This window comes from Sturnus vulgaris, chromosome 5 (assembly GCF_052056855.1).
Source record: "Sturnus vulgaris isolate bStuVul1 chromosome 5, bStuVul1.hap1, whole genome shotgun sequence".
Classification (NCBI taxonomy): domain Eukaryota; kingdom Metazoa; phylum Chordata; class Aves; order Passeriformes; family Sturnidae; genus Sturnus; species Sturnus vulgaris.
In genome coordinates this window covers 23,611,708-23,635,566 of record NC_142247.1, presented here as the reverse complement: position 1 = coordinate 23,635,566, position 23,859 = coordinate 23,611,708, and the positions used below count along the sequence as shown (strand labels likewise).

Sequence of the window (23,859 nt, the reverse complement as noted above, 5' to 3'; positions counted from 1 at the left end):
ACTTTTGCCCATTGGGTGAAATGTTGAGTATAAATCAACAAAGCAGTGAAGTATGGCTCAGTTCATCCTTCTAAGGCTGTTTCATGTTGAAATCACTGCATTAGTCTAGCAATTTAAAACATGTACATGACAAATTCAGGTTACAATGACTACTTCTTACTGTACATTCCACTACCTTAAGAACAAAAAATATGCCCAGTCTTCAGGAAATGTCAGCTACTACTAAGCCTTCTTTATAGAAACTATTGAATCTACTTTTGATGCAAAGTAGGAAATTGCATAACTGATGGACAGGTAATTTTCTCTGGGACTGTAGCAACTGAAGTAGTTTTCTTATCACTCCAGGACATCCCTAATAAATATCTCTATTCTGTGATATCAATATAGAAAATCCAGAGATATGCACCCACATTTGGAGGTAGCTTTGAACAGATCTGAAAATTTCAGCACAAGTGGGACAATGGGGAAATTTTGTTGTTTTGGTTTAGTTTGGTTCTTTGACTCTTATGTGAAACAGAAGTGTTTGGGTGGTGGCATCACTAGCTCTGGAATGGCTCTACTGAAACCATGCTCCCTGGTAGATGAAACTAAAGCTCTGAGTTGGTGGAAGGAGATGACTACAGGAAATATTCTACAGCTCCAGGGTAACAAAACTGAGTCAAAACAATAAAGACATGTCTACACGGAGGAAAGGAATGTGTGGCACACATTCCCTGCCTTGACCTTGCACATGTTGGTTTCTTGGCATGAAATAGCACCGTTTTGGGGCCTGAGGTGGCTGCAGTGAGGTGGCACCAGATAGGGCTGAGACAGCTGGTGGGACTCCACCTGCTTCTGGTAGAGCACAGCCTCGTGTTCTTAGTCTGCAGTGTAGATGCACATGACTCTAGGTCTCCTTTCTCCTGTTATCTCAAATGAATTTCTATTTGTTCCCTCTCCACTGACTGCTAGCTGAGTTGTGGGGCACAAAAACCCAAAGGGAGGAAAATGTGGCTGCAAAGATATTTTATGAAGTTCCTCAAGGGATGCATTATGCAACTACTATGTCTCTTATGTAATTTTTTATAAGCAGGCTTTCATAAAGCAGCGAATTTTTAAAAAAATCATGATTCAAAAAAAAAAATCCCCAGAGAGTCTTCTTAAATAATTTAGAAGTGAATTAAGATGTGAAAAAGAAAAAGTTCTGAAACAGTAGGTTCGTCCTTTGCAAGCTTGGGATCATGTATTAATGCACTTCATAGTCGTGAAGAAAATGGCTTTCTATCTTTGCCTGTACGTTAGATCCTGCTGGAACACTCTGTTCCCTGTTCCCAGGAACACTTAATGCTGCTCGAAGCATGTGTACCCAGCACTACACGGAAGAATTGAGTGGCTCCTCCCACACAGCCAGGCACATCTCCTTGCTATTGTAAGAGTGGTATCGAGCAGCTTTTGTTCCTCTGTCTCTGAAAATGCATCAGAGACAAACACGGGGGAAAACGGTCACTGAAGGTGCTGTTGGAAGCAGAAAATGAAAAGACATAGATCAAAAGGCTGGGATTTTTTGATTCACAGATGCTATGCATAATTTTTTTTACGTTTTTTTTTTAATTAAAAATCTGTGATTTTCTTTTTTGTCATTACATGCTTGTTTAAGATATTTGGTTAATCTAAGTCAGAACCGATGGTCTAATTTTATAGAAGTGTATGTTTCTGCTGTCAAGATTTTTGTTTCTATTTTAGTTAATTTTTTCTGATTTCCTTTAAAAAAATTGAGGAAAAAACCTTTACTCTTTTGGTAAAATAACTAGATTACTGCCTCTTGTTTCCTATAAAATAGTACCATTAAAAAACAAGAACCTTTTATTCCTTTTATTTCTTTTGTTTGGTTGGTTGTGGTTGATTAGGGTTGGGGGGGAAGGGAGTTCTGTTTGATTGTGTTTTGTTGGTTTATTTATTTATTTATTTTTGTTTGTTTGTTTGTTTGTTTTGGGTTTTTTTGTGGTTTTTTGTTTTTGTTTTTTAGGAATAGGTAATTTATAGGCATTGTAGGACCAAGCAAGCTCCTCAATTTATGGCACATGTCTAAGAAAGAAGCAAAACCAATGGGATCTCTGATATCCAAAGTCTTGAGATATGGGCCCTAAAATCACAACCCTGTTCATTTGCAATTATAAAGATAATCTCATCATTGTCAGGAACGTTACTCACATGGCTGAATTCAAGGAAGTAAGTTATTGAGTGCTCAGGTTTCTTCATCACATCTGGGGAAAGAATTCAGGTTGCATGGGGAGCAGCCAAACAGTTTAATTTTTGGCATGCGACACGCACTGCAATCCCGTTAAAGGGATGAGTGACTACACTGCCACACGAGCATGACTGAAGTGTTCACACGTAAATGCATTTGAACAGCACTGTAAATAAAGCTACACAACCAACTCAGGACTGTGTAGCTGTGATTTTAATTATTTTTCCCACCTGATAATATCCAGAAAATCTCTCAGTACCCAAAGGAAGATAAACATCTCTCTGTGATGTTCCTTCACCCTACCAAATCTGTCCTAGAGAACTAATTAAATTAATTTTTTTGTCCTGAGAATTCTGTCTGAGATTGATTAAAATGCCTGAGTTAATACCATTGCAAGGAGAAAAAAAGCTGTAACAGGAGCAGTGCCATGACTACAAATGATAGTAGTAGAGTAAGCTGTGGCAAGTGTTGACTGCAAAAAAAATGAGGGGAAAAAGATAAGTGCCTGTTCTTGCAGCAAAGTATTCACTGCACTGATATGCAGAATTTAGATAGACAGACCACAACAAAAGGACAAAAAAAAAAACCCAGCTAAAATGAAATAATTTGACCTCCAAAGCCAGACCCTGCACAGAATGTAACACATGCAGAGACACCTGATTTACAAGCCAAAAAAACCCACATGTCCAGCTTTTGTGAAGAGATGTTGGGAATGTAGTGAGGCAGGTGCTTATATCTAGCTAAATATTGCAATTACTGTTCTACTGGGGTTTTTTTCTGTTTTGGTAAGTGTGTAGTAGGTAATATCCTTTGTAGTCTGTGCAGACCTGGCCTAAAACCTCCAGTGTTACCATTAAAACAGCTCCATGTCTTGCTATTTTGATGCATTTTGAGACAAGCAGATTTGGTGAAGCTTTGGTTGCTACTACTTAATAACTGCTCCAAAGGAGCCATCTATTTAAAAGCATATTTGATTTCCAAATCACAAATCTTAATAGAGCTGCTTAAGAAATTTTTATGACATCATTGGAAAATAAATGAAAGGGGTTTTTCTCAGATATTTATTAAAATATGTCTAGATTTTTAACTACATCATAAATCAAAGTACATGAGGTGCAAATACTAAGGGGAAAAATTACTTGAAGGACCAACATATTGGTTTCTTAAAATCTTTAAATATTTTAATGGAATTTTCACTTAAAATCTGCAAACAGTCACAGTTTTAATTCTAAAAGTCAGGAAACACTGTTATAGAAGTATCATAAAAAATTCCTGTTTTTTGCTTTGCCTGATCATAGTGTGACTGTGATCCCCATGGTGACCAACACAGGCTGCTCTGGCAGTCACCAGGCAGTGCAAGAGCCCATAATGCAGGCACTACAGACAAGGGTGTTTGAAATTATTTCAGGTCTTCCTAAAATTATACAGCAGGCCAGAAAAAATAAAGCCCTGAGAAACAGAAGTATAAACTTCTGTAAGCTATAAACTTCTTTATGATCCCTCCCATCCCAGATTTACTATGAAAAACTACAGGAAAGGTAAAAATTTGAAATTTGAGATGACAACATCTGATTGCAGAGCACAACAACAAACTGTTGAATCATTCTTTTCACTTACAAGCTACTTTTGCTTCAATATTATTGTTAACAACTTCCATTCAGGACTGCAATGAATGACTGCTTATCTCATCTAGATTATTCTATCCTGTTTAATTCCTAAGTTCATTCCATCCCATCTTAAGCTTCCTGCAGAAATGTTTGTTAAACAACTCCTGGACTGTAGAATGGGATTCTGACTTATGGTACTAGTCCCACTTGCTTAAACAAGACTTTATTTAAGTGAGAAGTGGTTTGAGGAATTCATTGCCTGATAGACCGATTTAGAAATGCAGACTGTAGTCGTGTGGGTTTGTGTGTAAGCATGAGCATGTTGAAAAGAGAGGGAAGTTCCCAGTGTGGTCACAAGTCAGACTTTTGCCCTTTCTCTGACTCCTACCAGTCTATCTTATCCTTTCAGATGCGAGACTTCTCCATTTTGGAAGAATATATGACTGACTTCTTCACCCCCACACTTTCAGGATGAAACACTCACTGCTCCAACGCTGCAGTTATGTGCAGTGCTGCAATGCTGGGTTGAGAGACAGGCTTACATTTGGAGCTGAAAAGCCCTTACCCCCTCCTCACTGCAGAGTGCTGCATTGCCAGTGGGCTGGATCCATGCAACATTTCTGAGCCCAGATCTGAGCCTGAGCTCAAGTCCAAACATTTCTAGTGCCACCACAATAGGAATGACAGCCTGCTCTCAAGGCTCCAGGGGAAAAAAAGCCTTAGAACTTCCAACATTCCTCTTGGAAGGCAGACAGGGGCACTCACCTGCAGCGAGAGGGGCTGGCTACTGCGGTCTGTGTCGACAGCCAAGCCATGCAGCCAAAGTTTTTCCAGGGAGGACTCTCATATCACCACTGTAGCTTGAGGAGTGTCTGCTTGAAAACTTTACACAACAAGGTGGGAACTCACAATCAGGCCATGAGGTCCCCTGAGGAGCATGCAGGGAGTCCGGGCTGCATCTGCCTCTTGGAGTAGCAACTTAATGTCACTACAGCTGCCACTGAATATTCAAAGGCTAAAAAGGGCTAAAACATTGAAAAATGTTTAAAGCATCCAATGGAAAGCTTTCTTCTGCATAAATTTAAAAAAAAAAAAAAAAAAAAAAAAAAGAGGCAACCTCTTCCTATACATTTTCAAACACTTAGTAAATGATGAAAATACTGTGGCATTTTAATGACATCAACCTACACTGAAATTAAACTCTACATAGAATGGCTTGTTGTATTTTACGTATTGCAACCAGTACTCTTCAGCTTACAGCTGAGAGAAAGCTTATGCCAATCTAAGGCATATATACTGTTTTTTGGAAACAAATACCAATTATTTATCAATTGTTATTTCTTCATTTTGTCAACGCAAAACAATGCAAAAAATTATCTAGACTTGACAGTGAAACAGGAAGAGGAGACCTAACACTTTTCTACACTGAAAGGCTTCAATAAGATACCACATAAAAAGACTATAAAGCTTTCACACTTTCTTGTATTTCCTTATTCAGTCAGGAATAAGTTCTCAAACAGGGAAAAGTATCCATGATGAACATGTAGTGTATTTATTTTTAAAAGCAAATATATACTAACTCAGATCCTATGACTAGAGCAAATTTTTTAAAAAATCAAGTAACTCTAATTCTTCTCTGTTGAACTCTAGAATCTTTCCACTTACCATAGAGAACACTCAGTAGCTTCCTTCAGAAAAAGCTGTGAAAAGAGCATGCTGCAATAGTTGCAGGGTATGTATGTGTGTGTGTGTGGCATAGATAAAAATGTATTTCTATTGCTTACTTCCATTATGACAGAACTCACAAAGTGCTAGGCTCTCTCCAAACCAATGTCAAAAAATAGATTTTGCCAAAACAACGTGAAAGAAATGTTGTTAAGGCTTCATTGTATTCCTTGAAAGTTAGGAAATATCAGAAGCTGGCCTGCCAGTATAACCTTAATTCAACCCTTCTGTGCATATCCATTATGATCCAGCCTTTAATTACATGATCACATACCCTTCTTCTTTAATTTTTCTCCCTAGGGCCTCTGCTTCATTTAAAGTATCAGATGGACTGAATAAGGCAGTTCTTAAATGTTCACATTTACCTTTTTCAGCACCCTGCCATTAACGTATCAGTGAGCATCTTGCACTATTAAGCAGGCAAACTGCCTCTTCTGTGTCTGGAGCTGCAGAGACAGGAGTAGACAGCTAGGAACTGGCCAGAGAAAAAGAACTACTTCATATAAGCCAAAATGTGGAAGCGCTGAAGAAGTTCAGAGTGGCATGGTAGATCAGTGAAACATGCTGGCAACTGCCAGGAAGCTAAGCTACAAACTAACAACAGCCTACAGCGTGGCTAATTTGTTTGATACTCTCCATTACAGTCCAATCAAAAGCTGACTCTGAATAATGTTGTGAGCTGCATGCCAGAGTCTTCCTCATCAATTAAGAACCTGCAGAATTCAAAGATGAGGATCTTTGGGAGAATTTCACAGGCCATAAATGGCAGCAGGTCCTTTGCTCGCCACAGCGCTGAGATGGAAGTAGACTTGCCTGGACTGGGACAACAGTATCAGAAGCTCCAGTTACCTTGTTAACACCCATGGATAGGGATGAGATCCTCCTGGCAGGCATCTCAAGCCTTGGCCTTGAAGTTACACTTGAACAGCTTGGTGACTGCAAGCAGTGAACACCAAGGTAGTGGTGGACCAGTGGACTGGATCTGTATGCACAGCATTTTATCCTTTCCACAGAGAAGATTGTTTTATACACGCTGCTACTATTTGGAATCAATAAGAATTATGAAAACTTGATTGCTAAAGAGTCCTGAATTTATTGACTTGCAAGAGATTTTTCACAAGATTTTTTTGAGAGGAACTCCTTCATGTCCAGAAAGCTCTTTTTTTTTTTAAAAAAAAAAAAGATAGAAAAGGATCTTTTAAAGTTCTCCCCCTCTCACTGAGTGTGACATGAAGTACATGTTGCCACATTATGTTCTTAAAAGCACAACTCAAGGGGGATGATTCAAATCTGAGCAGCATTTCTGCCCATGGCAGTTACGGCTGGGGAGACAGCTTTTGAGCCTCATGTTTTGGGGTGCTACTATATAAGACCACTTACCTACTTGAGGGTTCCTAAAACTTCTGAGCATTTGATTCTGGATGGAATTATGTAGAAGAGATAAGAAAGTGGCCCAGATAAAAAAGCTCCAGTCAAGGCAAAGGTGGCAAACATTATATTATTTTCTGAAGTATTGTTGTTATTTTTTGAAGTATTTCCAGTAACTATTTTAATGTAATTGTGATGCTCAAACATCGGTTTTGCACAAGGTAAGTGACAGTTTCCAGTAGGATGGTGGACCTTGCTGTGAATTGAGAGAGAAGCATCTGCTGCTTCAAGGTTTTAAAGAGCACAGCACTTTCCAACCTGTGAACAGAGCAGAAATGGGAACTCTGGATATACCTCACACATGCCACAGAAGCACTGAGAAGAAAGGATGGCTGGCACCTGAGGAGCAGCAAAAGCACAGGCCAGGTTTGGCAGCTCTTCCCTTCCCACAGAACGGAGGGTCAGCTCATGATTGTTAATGTAATACTCAGAAGTTAATAGGGAAAAAATGGATGAGTCTGAGCTCTGAAACCCACATCAACATTTTTAGTATGCAGTAAAGCTGTGAGTTTGCGCTCTCGGGATTATTTTTTGAAGGTGTTTTGCAGATTTCCCTTGTCTACAGTCAGAGAGCCCCCTGAGGCTGGCAGCCTAAGATAGATCCCATGTACAAAGACCAAAAGCACTATACAGTTACATTTCTCACACCAGCTAAGCAAAAAACAAACAAACAAAACCCCATATTTACTTTCATCTTTTATTCAAATGATTTCGCGTACACATTTTTATATATTTAATTAGTGAATTATTTTTACTGAAAAAAAATCGTGTGTTGTTTGTGCCTGTGTTGGGCTAATTTCTGATCGTTGACTGTAAGAACTTTATGCAAATATCAGGTATCAGTCTGCATTTCACTTGAAGCTTTGTAAGGGGGCAGGGCACAAACCCTTGGAAAAGAACAAGGTTTCTATCAAAGAACAAGGTTTCTATCAAAGAACCTACACTTTCGTCTTTTTAAACAAAACCCAAACGAAGTAACCAAACAGAAATTTTCCGCCGTTTCTTTCCTCTCCCCTTTTGTTTAGCAAAAAGGGAGACAGAGCACTGCAAGGCCTGGTGTTGACACACTTTCTTGGCAGTCATTAGCTGACACATTACTCCCGCAGGGGTTTGTGACAGGACAGCCGCACAGGGCGATGGGGAAGGCGCAGGGCCAGCCGCTGTGTTTTGGGATGTCCGCAGAGAGCCAGGGCCGAGGCCTGAGAAGGCTTCGCCGCGCTGGGCACAAGGGCCCGGGGCCGCCGGCTGTCCGGGAGAGGCTTCGCTCTGCCCAGAGCTCCCCGGCCAGAGACGCCGGTGCGGACGCGGTCTGAAGGCCACGGTTTATAAATGTGATGGAGCACCGCGCTCGGGCTCCCGGACCGCCGGGCACTGCGTCGTGCCACCGGAGCATCCCTGCGCTCCGAGGAAAGGCGAGCGGGCGCAGACAGACACACCACCTCCGCCGCCTGCGGGCATCAGCCATCACCGGTCTGGGATCGCCCACGCTGCTATCCTGCTGCGGCCGCCCTCGCGTGGGGAGGTACCGGGGCCGGGGCCGAGCGCCAGAGCGGCCCCTCCCGCCCCCGCTTCCCCGCGCGCCGCCCACCCCAGCCGCTGACGTGGCTCCGCGCTCCCCAGAGACAGCGCGCGGCCGCGGCCCCGCCCGCTCTGCCGGGTCCGTGCGCGGCCCCGCCGCGCCCTGCACGGCGCGGATGCGCGCGGGAACCCGCGCGGGCACGCCCCGCGCCCCGCCCCCCGCGCGCACAGCTCCCCACAGCGCGGACACGCAGCCCCCGTGCGCCAACCCCTGCGCGCGCCCCCCTCTCTATTTGTTTACAGCCGATTACGTCACCCACCGGCCGGCCCCGCCCCGCCACAGCCGTCACGATGGTGCGATCGCCGGATTGGCGGAGACGCGCCCCCGGCGCCATGACGCTACTTCCGGTTGGCGACGGCTATAAGAGGCGGCGGAGGGCGGGTAGCTCCCTTCGCCCCTCGCCGCAGGAAATGCGGGGAGCGCTGCCGCGGCCGCCGCTGCTGCTGCCGCCCCCCTGCCGTAGGAAGAGGAGGCGGAGGCTGCCGCCCCCGGGATGTGATCTGGGCTCTGCCGCCCGCTCCGCGCCCAGTTAGAGCTGCGCTGCCCCCATCCCGCGCCGCTTGCCTCGCACCCCATCCCGACCCGTCCCGCCCCAGCGCCGGCCGCCCCGGAGAGCTGGCTGCCGCCCGCCGCCGCCTCCATGCATCCCGCCCTGTACACCCGGGCCAGCATGATACGTGAGATCGCCGCGGCTGTAGGCTTCATCTCCAAGTTCCTGCGGACCAAGGGCCTGATGAACGAGCGGCAGCTGCAGACCTTCAGCCAGTGCCTGCAGGAGTTGCTGGCAGGTGAGGGCGGCGTGGGCGCGGTGGGAGCCGCTCCCTTCCTCCGCCGCGGGCCGCCTGCCCGGGCAGGGCTGGCGGCGCTACGGGCGGCACCGCGCTCCGCAGGCGCCCAGAGAGGGGGAAAGGGAGAGGTCAGCCCCTCCGAAGGACTGGAGCCCTTCCGTGGGGGTGACAGGGGCTCTGTGGCTCGCCCTTTGCGGGGGCTCTCCGTGCCGACCGGCCCCGGCGGGTGTGGGAGGCAGGAGCGGGCTGTAAACAAAAGGGGCTCGGGCGTCGCGCAGGCGGCTCTCCCCCCAGCCCTTGCCTCCGTAGACAAAGCATTCGAGCAGCCCGGACTTGAGCTCTGCGCCAAGGGCTCCAACCGCCCGGTTTCCAGGAGGAAAAATGCTCCGAAGCTGGGTTTTTTTGTCAAGTAAAATTCAGCGGTGGACGAGGAGTCTTGGTTCCCCTTTCTTCTGGAAGAGTCTCTTAGCCGCCCCTCAGCCCCGTTTAGGAACAAATACCGAGGGTTCTTTCGGTGCCCTGTGGGTTTTGTAATCCCAAGCCTGCGTCCCAGTGGCCTCGATAGTGGCTACAAGTATCCTCAGATTGATAGGGTTTTGGGTGGGATGAAACTCCTGAGGTAAGTCCTTGGTTTCTCGCCATGGAAAACAGACTGGGAAGAACAGTGGTGAAATACAGCCTGAGTCAGTCGGTAAATGCTGCCCAGCTTCCTCCCTAGTTATTTTTGGGTGTTCTTCGAATGTGAGAAGCTACGCATGGGTGTGATCTCAAAAGGATCCTGGAAAAAGTCTTTTTTTCCTATCTGGTTTATGATGTTTTGAAGTTCTTGAGTTTTTCTTTTATGTATGTAATAATTTCTGTGTTTATACTTGTTTTTCTGAATGCCAGGAAGTTGCTTTTCGCTCCTTTCTGGTGGTGGATGTTCTTCTCCAGCACAAAATAGTAACTTTGTGTGAGTGCTTCCCAAGGGACATTGCACTTATGTAAATCATCAGCAGAAAGAAAGCCTATAATGATTTTTAAGTGATTTGATGCTCAAATAATAAGCTTTTTAAGATTTTGAGGTGTGAAATTTGCAAGAGACCAATAAGAGTTGAATGTATCTTTCAACACGGAATCAAGGAGGATAATGTGTGTTTTGCTTTTTTTTTTTTATTTTATAGAACATTATAAACACCACTGGTTCCCAGAAAAGCCATGCAAGGGATCAGGTTACCGATGTATCCGGATCAACCACAAAATGGATCCTCTCATTGGACAGGCAGCACAGCGGATTGGATTGAGCAGTCAGGAACTGTTTCAGCTTCTTCCGAGCGAACTCACTCTCTGGGTTGACCCGTACGAAGTGTCCTATCGCATTGGAGAGGATGGCTCCATCTGTGTGCTGTACGAAGCTGCACCAGCAGGAGGTAGCCAAAGTAACACCAACATGCAAATGGTAGACAGCAGAATAAGCTGTAAGGAGGAACTTCTCTTGGGCAGAACTAGCCCTTCCAAAAGCTACAATATGATGACTGTATCAGGTTAAGATATAGTCTGTGGATGGATCACCTTAAAATGGATGGATAAATTTGGTTTTTACTTTGGGTGGGCACCTCTGGGGATGGATTATGGAATTTAAACCATGTCACAGCTGTGAAGATCTGGCACACGTTAGAGTGGTATACTTTAAAGTGACAGTGCCATAGTTTGGACAGTACCTTTCAGTGATTTAATAGCCTGTGAGTCAAAATGATTGCAGCTTGCTAGGGAGTAAGAAGATCTAGGAAGTGTCAGTTTCTCCAAGACTTAATTTCTACACCAATTTTCAACCCCGATCTGTATTTATAAAGTGATTCTCTGCAGTAGGTCTTGCAGAGTAAATTTGCACTATTACATTTATTAATTGTTAGCATTTTTGGCAGCTCAGTAACAAGACTTATGAACACCATAGTACTGGAAATTTTAATTTTCAGACTTTTACCTAGCACTTACAAATATGTATAAATGTACATAAGATAAAGAAGTAAGAATGACCTGGGGAAATGGTCAGATCTTTACATTGGCCTCAAAAGTAGCAAGTGATCAGAATCTGCCATGGCAACAGGCTTTAAAAAGACCTTATAAAGACACTGTCTGAACTGTGGTGTTAGCACCAGCCAGCTATCTGTACATTTGCTAGCTTGTAGTTTTCTAAGACTGAGTAAACTTCTTATTTTTAGAAAGTGGAGGTCTGGTTTGTAATTTCCTTGTTCTTAATTGGGTAAAAGTCTTTTCCACAAACCACCATCTATTTTGTGAACTTTGTTAGTCATCTTTTATTTGGTAAATTATGAACTGGTGTAAATTTGTACAGTTCATGTATATTGATTGTGGCAAAGTTGTACAGATTTCTATATTTTGGATGAGAAATTTTTCTTCTCTCTATAATAAATTGTTTCCTATCTTGGCATTTTAATTAATCTCTTGTCGTGATTACGTAGGATCAGTTAAATTATTTTTGTCTTACAGTAGAAATAAAATAGGTACTATAAAGGCTTAAGAACATCAGTGGCACCCTGATGCTAGGAAACACTTGGTACAGACCTGGATTAATGAAGACCTCACATATAAATGCTTGGGAAGTTTAGGGGAACACGATGTATATGTCACTTTAAACCTTGTAAAATCAGTCAATGTGGAAATAACTCCAGGGCAAATAATTCCAGGATATGAGGAAAAGGTACAGAAATAACATCCACCAAACATGACTTGAATAAATCCAGAGGATTAAAGTTTACTTGGCTTCCTGATGAAGGATATAGCGAACCTAAATGTCCATTTTGACCTACTTGCTCACGAGTTCACAGTTCTTACCTGATGGATTCCCTGCACAATAAGAGTTGGGACAAGTGTCCCTTAGCCTTAAGAGCAGCTTGCTGCCTTTTGCTTTCTTCAGATGCAAGACTTTCACTTTAGAAATCATTAAGATTGGATTCAACAAAAGGTATGTTGATCTTTTTTCCCAAACTTAAAAGGTTGGCTGAGGCGAAGTGAGAAGCCCATATTTATATGTGTATTCATAGTTAATGGATGATGTAGAGATGTGATTCACTTAAGCACCACACTACTGTCATTTGTATACAGCACAGCAGATACACTTGAGAGAAATTCCTTACCACTCTCTTTACACTTACTAAGTGCTGGAGTAAAACTCAAGACTTTTCTGTTCCTTATCTCCTGTGTACTTTGTTCTGCGAGTGTTTAATAAAAGGCCTACCCACGTTGGTCACTTCAGTCACAAGAACTGCTGTTGATGCTCTAAGTGAAAAAAAGCCATCCGTACTTGCCAGCCAAGCTTTCAAGCTATGGGAGAACTGAGCATCAGACTTGCCAGCAGTTGTTGCAGCTCCTGCTCAACTATGAATGAGCCTTTACAATTAGACAGTAGTAATGTGTTGTATCTCCAGTTCATGTCTGTGTAATATAGCTGATCTGTAATATAGCTAGTTATATATAAGCAAAACATAAGACTGACCTGTCTAGCTTTTTTTTTTTTTTTTTTACCAATTTCTTTCCCTCTGTTTTTTGAAAGTTCAGCTTTACAGATAAGATTTTTACCGTGATCTACATACATATGGCAATATTCAGCACTTCAAAGTATTGCTAGGGTTTCTCTGACACTATGGCTTTCTGGCATAAACTGGTGGAAGCATAAGTGCTCCTGAATCAGTGAACTTTAAAGGCCTTACTCTGTAGGCATCTGACAAAAGATGTATTACCAAAGCTTCAGAATGTGCCTGTGTTATAGTAAAGTACAGGTGTAACTCATGCTTAGAGTCAAAGTTTAGGCTCACATTTTGATACCTGTAAAAATTCTTACTTTTAAGATGACATTTTAAATTGTTAAATCTGCAAGAAATTTATTCTACTGGTAGTAGTACTCAAAGACATTTCTGTTGTGTTATATGTCTGCAGACAGCAGAAGTGTATCTGAGAAAAGAAAGAAAACATTGAGCTTGGCTTTAAAGCTATATTAAACTTTCATGAAGCTCACTGCTGACTGAACTATGCTTGGTGTATTGTGATGCTGCCTGCAGTCTTTTCTGCTGCACAGCAAGAACAGCATCAGAAGGGGTAGCTGTATAGTTGGACGTGAGCTGTGCACATTATGAAAGCATCAGCTGTCAGTACTTTCTTTTTGGTAAATTAAGCATAGCTTTGTGAGGCAGCAAGTGTTCCATCTGTGAGACTGGCATGTGACACTGAACCAAGAGTGAGCCTGCTCCTTTAGATGGTTAACATTTTAGTCCTTTTACGGTAAGGTGCTTTCATTCATGGCATAATTTTTAACTGCAGCTGTAACAAGTAATTTGTACTACCCATGTCCTCAGAGTTGCTGGGATTTATTCCAACTGGAATTTAAATATACCCCAATGTGCACACAATGTGCCCTTGTCTGATTTTGAAAGTACTTAGCATACTGTGGCAGCAGGGCATAAGGACTCCTGAGAAAAGTGGAGTATGTCTGTAAGAGTAGGCTGTTGCCAATCCTGTATTTTGCTGCAGGTAGAACAAACAGCACACTAAGCTAAACGCTTGTCACTTTTGAATTTCATTTAAGGTGCCATTATGAAACCGGCTAGGCTGTTATTTTAATGCAAATGTTAAGATGAGAACACATTCAAGACCTGCTTGATCAGTGCACGTTAGTTAAATTAGTTGACTTTCCTTGAGTAGCCCTGAATAGTCCTGTAGTTGTTCCGAGGGCAGTCTCAGCTGTACGTGGCTGTGATGTTACAGCTCTTCTCAGAGTGATGGGCCAGTCTGCTCAGACTTGTTGACCATTCAGTGAATGTCTTTTTATAAAGTGTACAGTTGCTTTCTAGTTTATGCCAGGTGAGCAATGTGGTTTTTGTTCTTTTTTTTTCTCTTTTTTTTTTTCTTTTTTTTTTCTTTCTTTTTTTTTTCTTTTTTTTTTTTTTTTCCTGACAGCATATTCTCCCACTGTGCTGCTTACTGTGTGGTATCAGATCCTACCACTCAATACTACTTTTGTATTTTATGTTTGGTAATAATACTCCTCCTATAGAGAGCTGTATTAGATGTATCCTGTAAGAAGCTCTGTTGTTCTGTTCTCTTTCCAGTTCTGTTTTTCTCTTGCTTGTTCTGGAGATGTACATCTGGCTTTAGCAGCCCTTTGGACCATAATTTTTTTCCTTCTGTAGATCTTAGTGTCATTCTTAGATTTGAATAGAGATGGGAGGATTCTCACTCGATTGCTAATAATGCTGATTTTAATTTTCCACTTTTCTGCTGCAAATATTTATGAGTAAGTCTGTATATGGCACGTCTCTATGCCACAGGATTTTCTTATTGGTTTGTTCTATCAATCTACACGAGAATTTGGAAATAACATGGTGTGCTTTTCTGATGTGAAAATACCATCCCTGGCTTTTACTTTTGTTGTATCTTATATTGGATCAGTTCATAGGATAAGAAAGTCTTCTGTATTCATCACAAAATGAGACTTCTTGGATCATACCAAGCTGTATGTCTCATGCTGTAGCTTAGAGATGACACTTTTGAAAGCTAGATATTATTAAGCCTGTATGTTTCTGACTGCCTTCAATTTAAATGGATAAAGGAAAAGCTTGAGAGATGATTTAGAAGCAGGGGGAACTGTACTGCAACAGCAGAACTTTACAAAACAGTTTACTGATGTGCAAACCATAAAGAATCCAGTTAATGCTCCTGGAGCTGTTGGTTTGTGCTTATGCTTGTCACCAAATTAAGCAGATGTCACAGAACATGGACACTCAATACGCATAAGGTGTCCTTACTAATTAACCTTGTTTGTTTATGCTGGGAGAATATGATCTCTTGTCATTGTGCAGGTTACCAATGAATACAACAAAGAACATTGCTGCTTTTCTTTTTTTTGTGTGTGTAAAGCTTATTTCTGAATTTCCATAAATCAAGTAGTACTCTACATTTTACAAAGTTTCCTCTACTTAATGCCATAATTTTAAGGGAAAATAGTTTATATTGGCAAAAGCTGCCACTTGACTGAAGAACTTTAAAGCTGTTTTTAGTTTAAAGAGTGAAACATGTATAGACTGGAGATAAATAGTTCTCCCAAAAAAGGAATGTGTATTTACACATTCTTGGTGTAATAGCAGAGGTTATTTTTACACGTTTCAGATTTACATTCCAATGTGAACACTGAGAAGCAGGATGTTAATTCAGTGGCTTTCAGGGGTTGGTAGAGCAAGCTGGGCTTAGACAATAAATGCTGTATTAATAGTTAGCAGTGACAATTTCATCAACATAGGAATTGCGGGCTATAATTAACATCAGTTGCTTTGACACTATGCTCTTAATGTATGGTTTCAACCTTTCTTTCAGTAGCAGTTGGAGAATGTGACAAATTATTGCTGATACAAAGTAGGTCAACAGTAAAATGGCTGACTTACCATAAATGAACAGATCTAAATTATTGTTAACTTCATGTCTAGTGGAATTTTCTTAGTGGCTAAGGCTGTGCTTTTGTGTTTCTCAAGCGTGAACCTTGTATACAGCTTTTCCTAACTCCTTATTTCCTAACCATTTGATATTTTTGTCTAAACAAGAAGGAGCATTTCCTCCCAGCTGCTGGGAAGAAATCCACAGAAGCAGTAGTGCTGCATGCCTGACAGCAGATGTTTGCCCTTGTAGTATTGCAATTCTGTGACTGCAAAGCTGGCAAGGAGAATTGACTCGCAACTAAGGAAAACAAGTAAAATGCTGCATCTTCAAGTTTTCAGGTTTTCTTTACTGAAAACGACCACTGACAACATATGAGGAAAGGAAATAGGATGATACTGGATGAGAAAAATCCCAGGCTGAGGGAATGTTGATTATGTTTTTGCAGAGCAAAGTGATTCCTGTGATCAGCTGCTCAGGCTCTCATCGTGGCTTGCAACAGTCTTCTCATGTTTTCTTGAGAGGTGTAGCTTTACCTTTTAGATATCAGGAAACTTCTAGCTTTTAGATTCTCTGGGACACTGCAAAATCCAGTGTGATTGTTTTATATGCCGATTATATAACTGAATAAAGTGATAAACATGAACCTGTTAGCACGGTAAGGATGCAAGGGAGAACTTCAGTCTTGGAGCAGCCTTGAATGTATGCAAAGAGCAGCAGTGTCTGGAATGCCCAAGGACAATGTCAGGATGTCAGGGCTGGCGTTGCTGCCCAGCATTCCCAGTTGAGTTCCAGGGAGCAACACTTACCTAAGGAGCTCTAACATGGAGCTAAGGCTTGGGTACATCTTCTAACTCAGAGGTCAGCTTAAAGACAGATTTCTACTACCAGTGATATCGTCTGATGACATTGCCTGTAATTAGGTGTTTCCAACAGTGTGTCCTTGCTTTTCTATGTTCTGTAAAGTTCAATTATTGCTTTTTGTAACGTAAGAACATGTAATAATTGGTGGGTTTTGCTGGGCACAATTTAATGAGTTTCTTGTATGTTAAAAAGAGTATCAAAGCACAATATTTCTTCTCTGCACTGAAGTTTAAACAAAGATCTATTTATATGTATATAGGGGTACATATATAAATTTCTTGTATAAATGTATATATACACGCACATTTAATTATTAGACTGTTTTTTCACTGGGTCATCCTGAAGTCCCTGCTGGCTGTGATTTAATTCAAGTCACTGCAGGTGTTCTGAAGATTGTAATTTTGCACAGGTGGGGGGCAATTATCATCCTTATTCTCTTTTTATGCCTTAAGACATTGGTATTAACAGGTACATATATTCTTATTTTTCTCTTTTTTTGGTATGTGAATTTGCAGTTTGACTCAATTTGCTACTCAGTTGAATAGATTTTCAGAATTTTCTGTGTTCCACGGCAAATTGTAGTTGTCTAGAGGAATGTTTGCAACATTTTAGTCAGTGTGATACTGGGCTAACAGGAAAAAGAGAAAAGATACTTTTTTTTTACTTTGTATATTCATACCAGTAGTTTGTAACATAGGAGAGAGAGTTCTCTGGTTTCTGGCAAGCAGGTGGCTGAACAATCAACCAAAGGTCCGGTTTAGTTGAGCCTGGTGCTCTTCCCTAGATGGGTGCAACAGAACAGTTGCTTCTGTATGGTAACATTTGCATACTATAGTGTGTGAGTTAGGTATTTGTTTACAGGTGTGAAAAATTCTATATCCTCACTACAAAATAAAATCAAAGTGTTCCTGTGGCATATCCAATGCTATAAAGTTGTACTAGTGATATTTACCAACTTTGTAGTTCCACCTCTAGATGTAGCCTTTGTTGTTATAATTTAATTTTTAGCTCCTCTCTTCCCGTTTCCTTTGTCATTGCAGCCTATTGTCTAACTCCCTCACTTGCAGGCAGCATGAGGTCATTCTGTTTGTGGATCAGCAGGGAAAAAAAGGAGGCAGTGGAAATGGCAGTATCAGCCTGAATCATGATGACATTAAAGAAACCGATAAATTTAGTTCTGTGTTTGTAAAGGACCTATGTCTGTGTGATGAAGGTACCAGACTCTGAATTTTGATGGTATTTATCATACTTTCTTTGTTGTCTGGATACATTTAACATAGGTGAGGCTTTTGTAATACAACTGAGGGAAATCATGTTCAGATATGTAAGTACTTTTTAGAAGGGACAGCTGAACAAATATATCTGCTTGATTGTTTATCCAAATGTTCCTGTGACTATCTTCAAAGCTTGTTGCTTGCAGAATTGACAAGCTCTGCATCGTGAACAGCAGAACCCTGGCTCTGAATACTGAAAGTGATAGTTTCTGCAATTATTCAGTAGAAAAATACGTGCATGTCATTCAAATTTGAAATCACTATTCATAGAGTTTACTGAAGTTGAAGCTAATTCCAAGCCAACCTGATATGTGTACAAAATGTCTCCTGAATTATTAAACTGATGTAACCCCATGACTAATTCTGCAGTACAGACATTTAATTTCTTTTTCTTGCCCCTTTTGTTACACCCTTCTCTCTACAGGAACATCTCTTTGCAAGTGGTTTACAAACAATAAAATGATGATTGGCGTTCCAATGTTTTAAAATATAAGACCTCAGCCTTTGCACATTCTTAATTTTACTGGTATGAGTACCAAGCCTTTTGACTTATTCATGTGCCCTTCAGTACTTTATGAGATCATGTATGTGTCAAAAGCTTTCTTAGTGTAGCAGAAATGTACTTTTTATTATTTCTATAGGCCCTGGAAGGCACATTAAGATCTTTATTATTGACTGAAAAGAAACTTTCTTCTATATTACTGTGGAATGGAGATAGTGAATAGGCTGAAAGGAGAATGCTGCACACCTACTGCATCATGATCTCATTCTCAACATGATTGCCTCGGTGCTTGCCAGTTCCAATGTTCATGAGTCACACTCCAGTATGTGATTTGCTTAAAAGCAATAAATGTCAGCACTTTTATTTACGATCAGCCTTTGAAGATTTGGAAGTCATAACTTCAACACATTTTTTTTTTCTACAACCATGAAGGCTAGGAACTGGCTTTACCTTTCTCTTTTAAATGAAAGATGAAAGATTTGATTGATGTATTGCTCAGTCTGACCTAGCTGCAGTGGGTTAAGGTGTGTAACTATCCAAACCCACTTCTTCCTCCACTTTGTGAGAAATTACCCTTCTGGTAGGTGGGGTGGCAGAAATGGCTTTTCTGACTCTTGCTCAAAATTAGCTGAAGTTGTTAGGGTCGCTAGACTTGTGTCACGTCAGACTGAAATGCCTGAGCCGCAGTGGGAGCCCAGTGCTGGGGAGCTGCCAGCCCCAGCAGACAGCTGGGGGTGTTGGAAGCGGGATGAGCTCAGCACCTGTACGTGAGAGCTGCTCTTGTCACCTGCCTGGAGAGCTGGCATGTGCTGAGCAAAGCTCCCATGCTGGAATTTCAGGAAGGGGTCATGTGTGATCTGTGGGGGGTGGAGAGAAGTGGGGAAGGTGAAAGACCAGACAAATGATCCATATGGTGAGTCAGTGGGAAAGAACTGAATGCTATTCCAGCCTAATAATGATTCATAGCTACACTAATATAGTTCTTGGGAGAGTGTCTGATCACATGGGCTGCAATGTACACATTTGTATGCTGTCCTTGAGGACAAACGAGGGAATTTACAGGGGAAAAAAAATCCAGCCAGCTTTCAGTTTTAGCTAACCTCTTCTTTCTTGTGTGCATTTGAAAGTTTCCATTTATTCTAACTCTCATTGCCCCAGGCTGCTTTGCTAATAAGCTTGGCAAATTTTGCTTGTGAACGAATAAGTGTGCTTGCTAGAGACCTTACAAGCATTATAGAGCAGTTTTTAAGACAAAGACACCTACGGGAACGTGGGGTGCTGCTCTCCAAATAACACAGCAGCCCTGCTTTGGCGAGCTGGCATTGCACATTCACTACTTGGTGGATAAACCTGTCCTTCATCCCATGGTCCTTGAGTTTGGTATGTGTTTGACTGCCTCTGTTGTTACTACAGTCCAAGATAAATGGCAGTGCTGATTTGCTGGAATTAGGTCTCAAGTGATTGTTTTCTCTGCAGGTTGCTTTCTGGACATAGCTGTGGGCAGTATGGATCCTGCCCGTGTTGCAGATACACACAGTCAGCAGCCAGGGCAGCTGCAGTGATGTAGAAGGCAGTTATTCTGCTCGTAGTGGTCGTGGGATATAATATAAACTACAAAAATATTTTTTTGGCTAATGATTCCTAGAGAAAGGACCCTTTAAAGTAGAAGTTATTCAGAGGGAGGTAATTGTGGTTGAGTGGCTGTTCCTGTGGTGGGTCTGCACACCACCTTCCGTTTTCAAGTATGGTCACATGACTTAAAATATTTAACAGTTCAGTCACTTACAAGCTGCATGTATGTAGAGGTGCACCTATGCAAGTATGCAAGAACATAAATTATTTCTATGAAAGAAGATACTGGAATGGCATAAAATGTGAGAGAAGCTTCTGTAAATACCGTGATATGGTTAAGCAATTATTGTTGAAAAATATTTATAAAAAAAAGTGGTGAGCTCAACCAAGGGCGAGAAAACCCCCTGTCTTTTTCTCCCTGGAAATGTGGTGAGAGTTATTATACATAAGTTTTTTTATCTGATGTTCTTTCTTTTGGAGAAATGGCAGTGAGAGGAGAGAACGGGAGAAACTGGAGGATGGAAAGTCAAATGAAAGTCTAAAGTTAGGATGTGTTAAATGTCATTGCAAAGTGCTTGAGCCATGAACCAATGCCCCTTTATGAACTATCTGTGACATACATGTTGTTTGAATTGACGTAATTTGGTTGTTTTTTTATCAGGAGTTGGAGAGAGTGATCCACAGGGCAAGAAAATAATTTCAGTGAGGCTTTTCACCTCTCTTATTAGTGCTCAGTATCCAGCTGAGAATGCCTCTCTGTGGCCTGTTGTCTCCTCTCTCACAATATTAATCTCTCTGGTAATTTCCATGCCTGAGCCCGAGACCTGTTCCCTAGACTCTCCTGATGGTCAATGAAGAGAAGAAACAAACCCTTCACAGGAAAATCCTCAAATGGATGTCAGTGTCCCAGGCTAGAAGGGATGTGCTCTAGAGTGAGCACTGGATTCTCTTCATATGAAGTGAGCGAGGGCTGGCTCAGATATCACTGACTGTATCTCATTAGGTGAGTCTCACCCTCTCCTTCTGATGGTCCCACATGTAATGTACCTTAACTTGCAGTATATTGATTTAGACACCTCTACCTATTTGGCTAGCTGTTAGTGCCCCAAGTGAAGAATAGCTAACTCTGCTCCCATGTTCGTTTTGAAATGCATTGGAACTGCAGTACCTTAGAGGAAATAATTAGCAGTGTGTTTCCTGAATTTCGGGAACATGTTCCCGAGTAATTGGAACAGTGGAAATTTATTTCTGAGAAGTTGCAGGGTTTGGCTCACCCCATGGCATCTTCCTGTGCTCTGTGACTGTGGGCATGCACACGTTTTGCCAGGGAATAGTGTATATGCTCTAACATATATGTATTATTTTCTTGATGTCGGGAAGAAATAAGTATTTATTTTAGTCCTCGTCTCATGTTTCTTTTGATTTTAAAAAGTCAGTTACCGAACACAAGAGGACAAATTCTGCTGTTTTTTGTTTCAAAGTAAACTGGAAATTATTGGATTAACTTTAGATTGATGTTAAAGTTAATTGCTAATCAAGTTAAGCTCTTTGGACATTTTATGTAAAGCTTCCTTGAGAAAAGAGTACTCTAATACAACTTAAACACACTCCTGTTTTTTTTTTTTTTTTTTTTTTTGTTTTTTTTTTACATAAGCTACACTGACTTTACATGTAAAATACACTGGACTGGCCTGTTTTTATTCCAGCTGCCAGGCAGCAGTCCTGTGTCGTGTACAGGGAATTTAGCTGGGCTCCTGCTCATGGGTGGTGGCTGTTGGAGCTGTAGCCCTGTCAGATAAATTGAACCCTCAGTTCAGTTGTGTGGGGTTGTGACAGGAATAGCAGGCTGGCAATAAACAGCTTGAAGCTTCACAGGTAGGACAGGGCTCTTTACTTTTATCAGGTGGCATTGCAAGCCCAGAGGAATAGAAAAGCATAGTGTGATAGTGGCTACCAAAGTGCATGAGATGTATGCTCATTGCATCCTGGAACATGCCTGGTGAAGGGACTCTCCTGACAGTTTAACATGGTTGTTTTGTTGAGTTAAACCCCACTGGGTGATAGATGCTGCCTGTAGTGCTCTGCAGTCTTGCAAAAATTGTGTCTGCCATTCCCAGTACTGCTGCTGCTTTCTTGGGGGATCTTAAGGGACTTAAATGGCACTACTTTTGTATAATAGCTAGAGGTCACATACTTGTTCACCTCTTTTTTTCTAACCCACTAAGGGAGGTATCAACAGTTAACTATAAAGAATTAGAATAAGATAAAAACTGATTTTTCTTACATAGGTCTGGATTATTACTATCTTTGTCTTCTCACATGTCCATTTTTGCACAAGAGGGGTGTGCTGCTGCCAAGCTTTGGGGCTCTGAAGTCCAGAAGAGTGGCTAGGGAGCCGGGACAACTCTAACATCATCATTATGAAATATGATATAAATTTTGGTAACAACAGTGGCTGCCCTCTTCTCTTACTTTAGGAGACTGCTAGCACACTCCAAAGTGTTTATTTGGTTTTTTTTTTCTCCATGAGTCTAGGGTGAGGTTCATGTTGAATTGGCATGTGAAACAGGGCTTTCTCATGGCTTGGAGGATGCTTGGACATCAGAAGGAAGAGTAACCAAGGTCACTAGAGGAGCAGAGAGCAGTAGATAGCCTCTTAGATGTTCCTTGTTTTAGGTCCACTGAGCTCCACCTGATCTTTTATTGAATGTGTTGTAAATAAAGCTGCCTCCTACTCCCGTTTCCCTGTTCAGCTAAAGCTTCTGAGCTGAGTGATGGTGAGAAGGGCCAGGAAGTGGGCTCATCTTCACAGCAGCACATGAGCCCTTTGACTTTCATTGTTTCTCATTAGATTTTCACTTGTGTTTCCTTTAAAAGGTAGGAGGCAGTCTCTTTGTTTTTATCCTGTGCTGTGTGTTTTATTGCACAATAATATTTAAACATCCACTGTCAGCTGAATATCACAGGTTTTGCACGATGATGTGTTGATATGGTCATGGAATGAATTTATCACACCTTTAATATAATAGGCTTAGAAATAAATAATAACAGCTCACTTTCTTTTGCTTAGTTTGATTTTTCAAAGTAAGTTGCTATTCAGCCTTGGTTTTTTTGTCTATACCTGTGAATACTAATAGTTGTTTTAGTTAAATCCACTAAAAACTTTCTCAGCTGACTAATGTTATTCATATTATGTAGATTTTTGTTCACATTAGATAGATTCTAATATATATATTTTTATATTTGATAAATATTCAGATTGCAAATATTTTACATAGATAACACAGATTATTGTTTCCTTGGATTAGAGGGAAAGATGTTGATTGCTGCAAATTAATTTCTTCTGTGAATGTGGCAATGTAGGAGTGCGTTGTGGTTTAAGTTTTTTAAGTCTGCTCTCTCAACAAAAAACATTCTCAGGCTCTACTTGATTTCAGAGAGAAGAGGATTTGTCCCTTGGTGCTCCAACATGCAGAGTTTTCATTTGTTTGGGTATTTTTTCCAATCTTAATAGCTTTGTTAAGAACTGTATAATGTATCATAGGACACAATAAATGGAGCAGAACTGCCTGTTCTCAGAAAGACTGTCAATGGAGACTCATCACTGAATGGAAATGCTTCCAGTCATGTTCTACAGGGACCAGCACTGTAAAAGTGCTGTTAAGGATTTTCAATAGCGTTTTGAAAATTCATATAAAATCTCTGCTCTTAAAATGCCCGTGTGCCACCGTTTGGAGGAATACAAACAAGGGCAATAAAGTGCTGATACTGAGTGATCTATACAGTCTGTTTATGTTATAGTTGACCTGATTAAAACTTATTCAAAGTCTCTTAGGAGTAAGAAATACAGGTCCTCTCTCTGTGCAATGG

General features: G+C 41.4%; 1 protein-coding gene and 1 long non-coding RNA gene across 2 annotated transcripts in view; both read left to right on the top strand.

Annotated features, from left to right (window-relative positions):
• Positions 1 to 8,947: 8,947 nt before the first annotated feature.
• On the top strand, positions 8,948 to 11,791 carry BTG1 (BTG anti-proliferation factor 1). The gene is made up of 2 exons (XM_014889097.2): positions 8,948 to 9,354; positions 10,518 to 11,791. Exons 1-2 carry the CDS (start codon positions 9,207 to 9,209, stop codon positions 10,880 to 10,882), a joined length of 513 nt encoding a protein of 170 aa, XP_014744583.1. The 5' UTR covers positions 8,948 to 9,206; the 3' UTR covers positions 10,883 to 11,791.
• A 2,478-nt stretch (positions 11,792 to 14,269) lies between these two features.
• Positions 14,270 to 23,859, top strand: part of LOC148223587 (uncharacterized) — a 52,679-nt gene continuing 43,089 nt past the window's right edge. Inside the window, exon 1 of the long non-coding RNA XR_015803807.1 lies at positions 14,270 to 22,866. This is a non-coding gene — a long non-coding RNA (uncharacterized LOC148223587). The remainder of the gene's footprint in view (positions 22,867 to 23,859) is intronic.

Coding starts and splice junctions, on each gene's coding strand:
- BTG1 (XM_014889097.2), top strand. CDS start 9,207: ATGCATCCCGCCCTGTACACCCGGGCCAGCATGATACGTGAGATCGCC. Junction 9,355..10,517: donor CCTGCAGGAGTTGCTGGCAG/GTGAGGGCGGCG, acceptor TTTATTTTATAG/AACATTATAAACACCACTGG.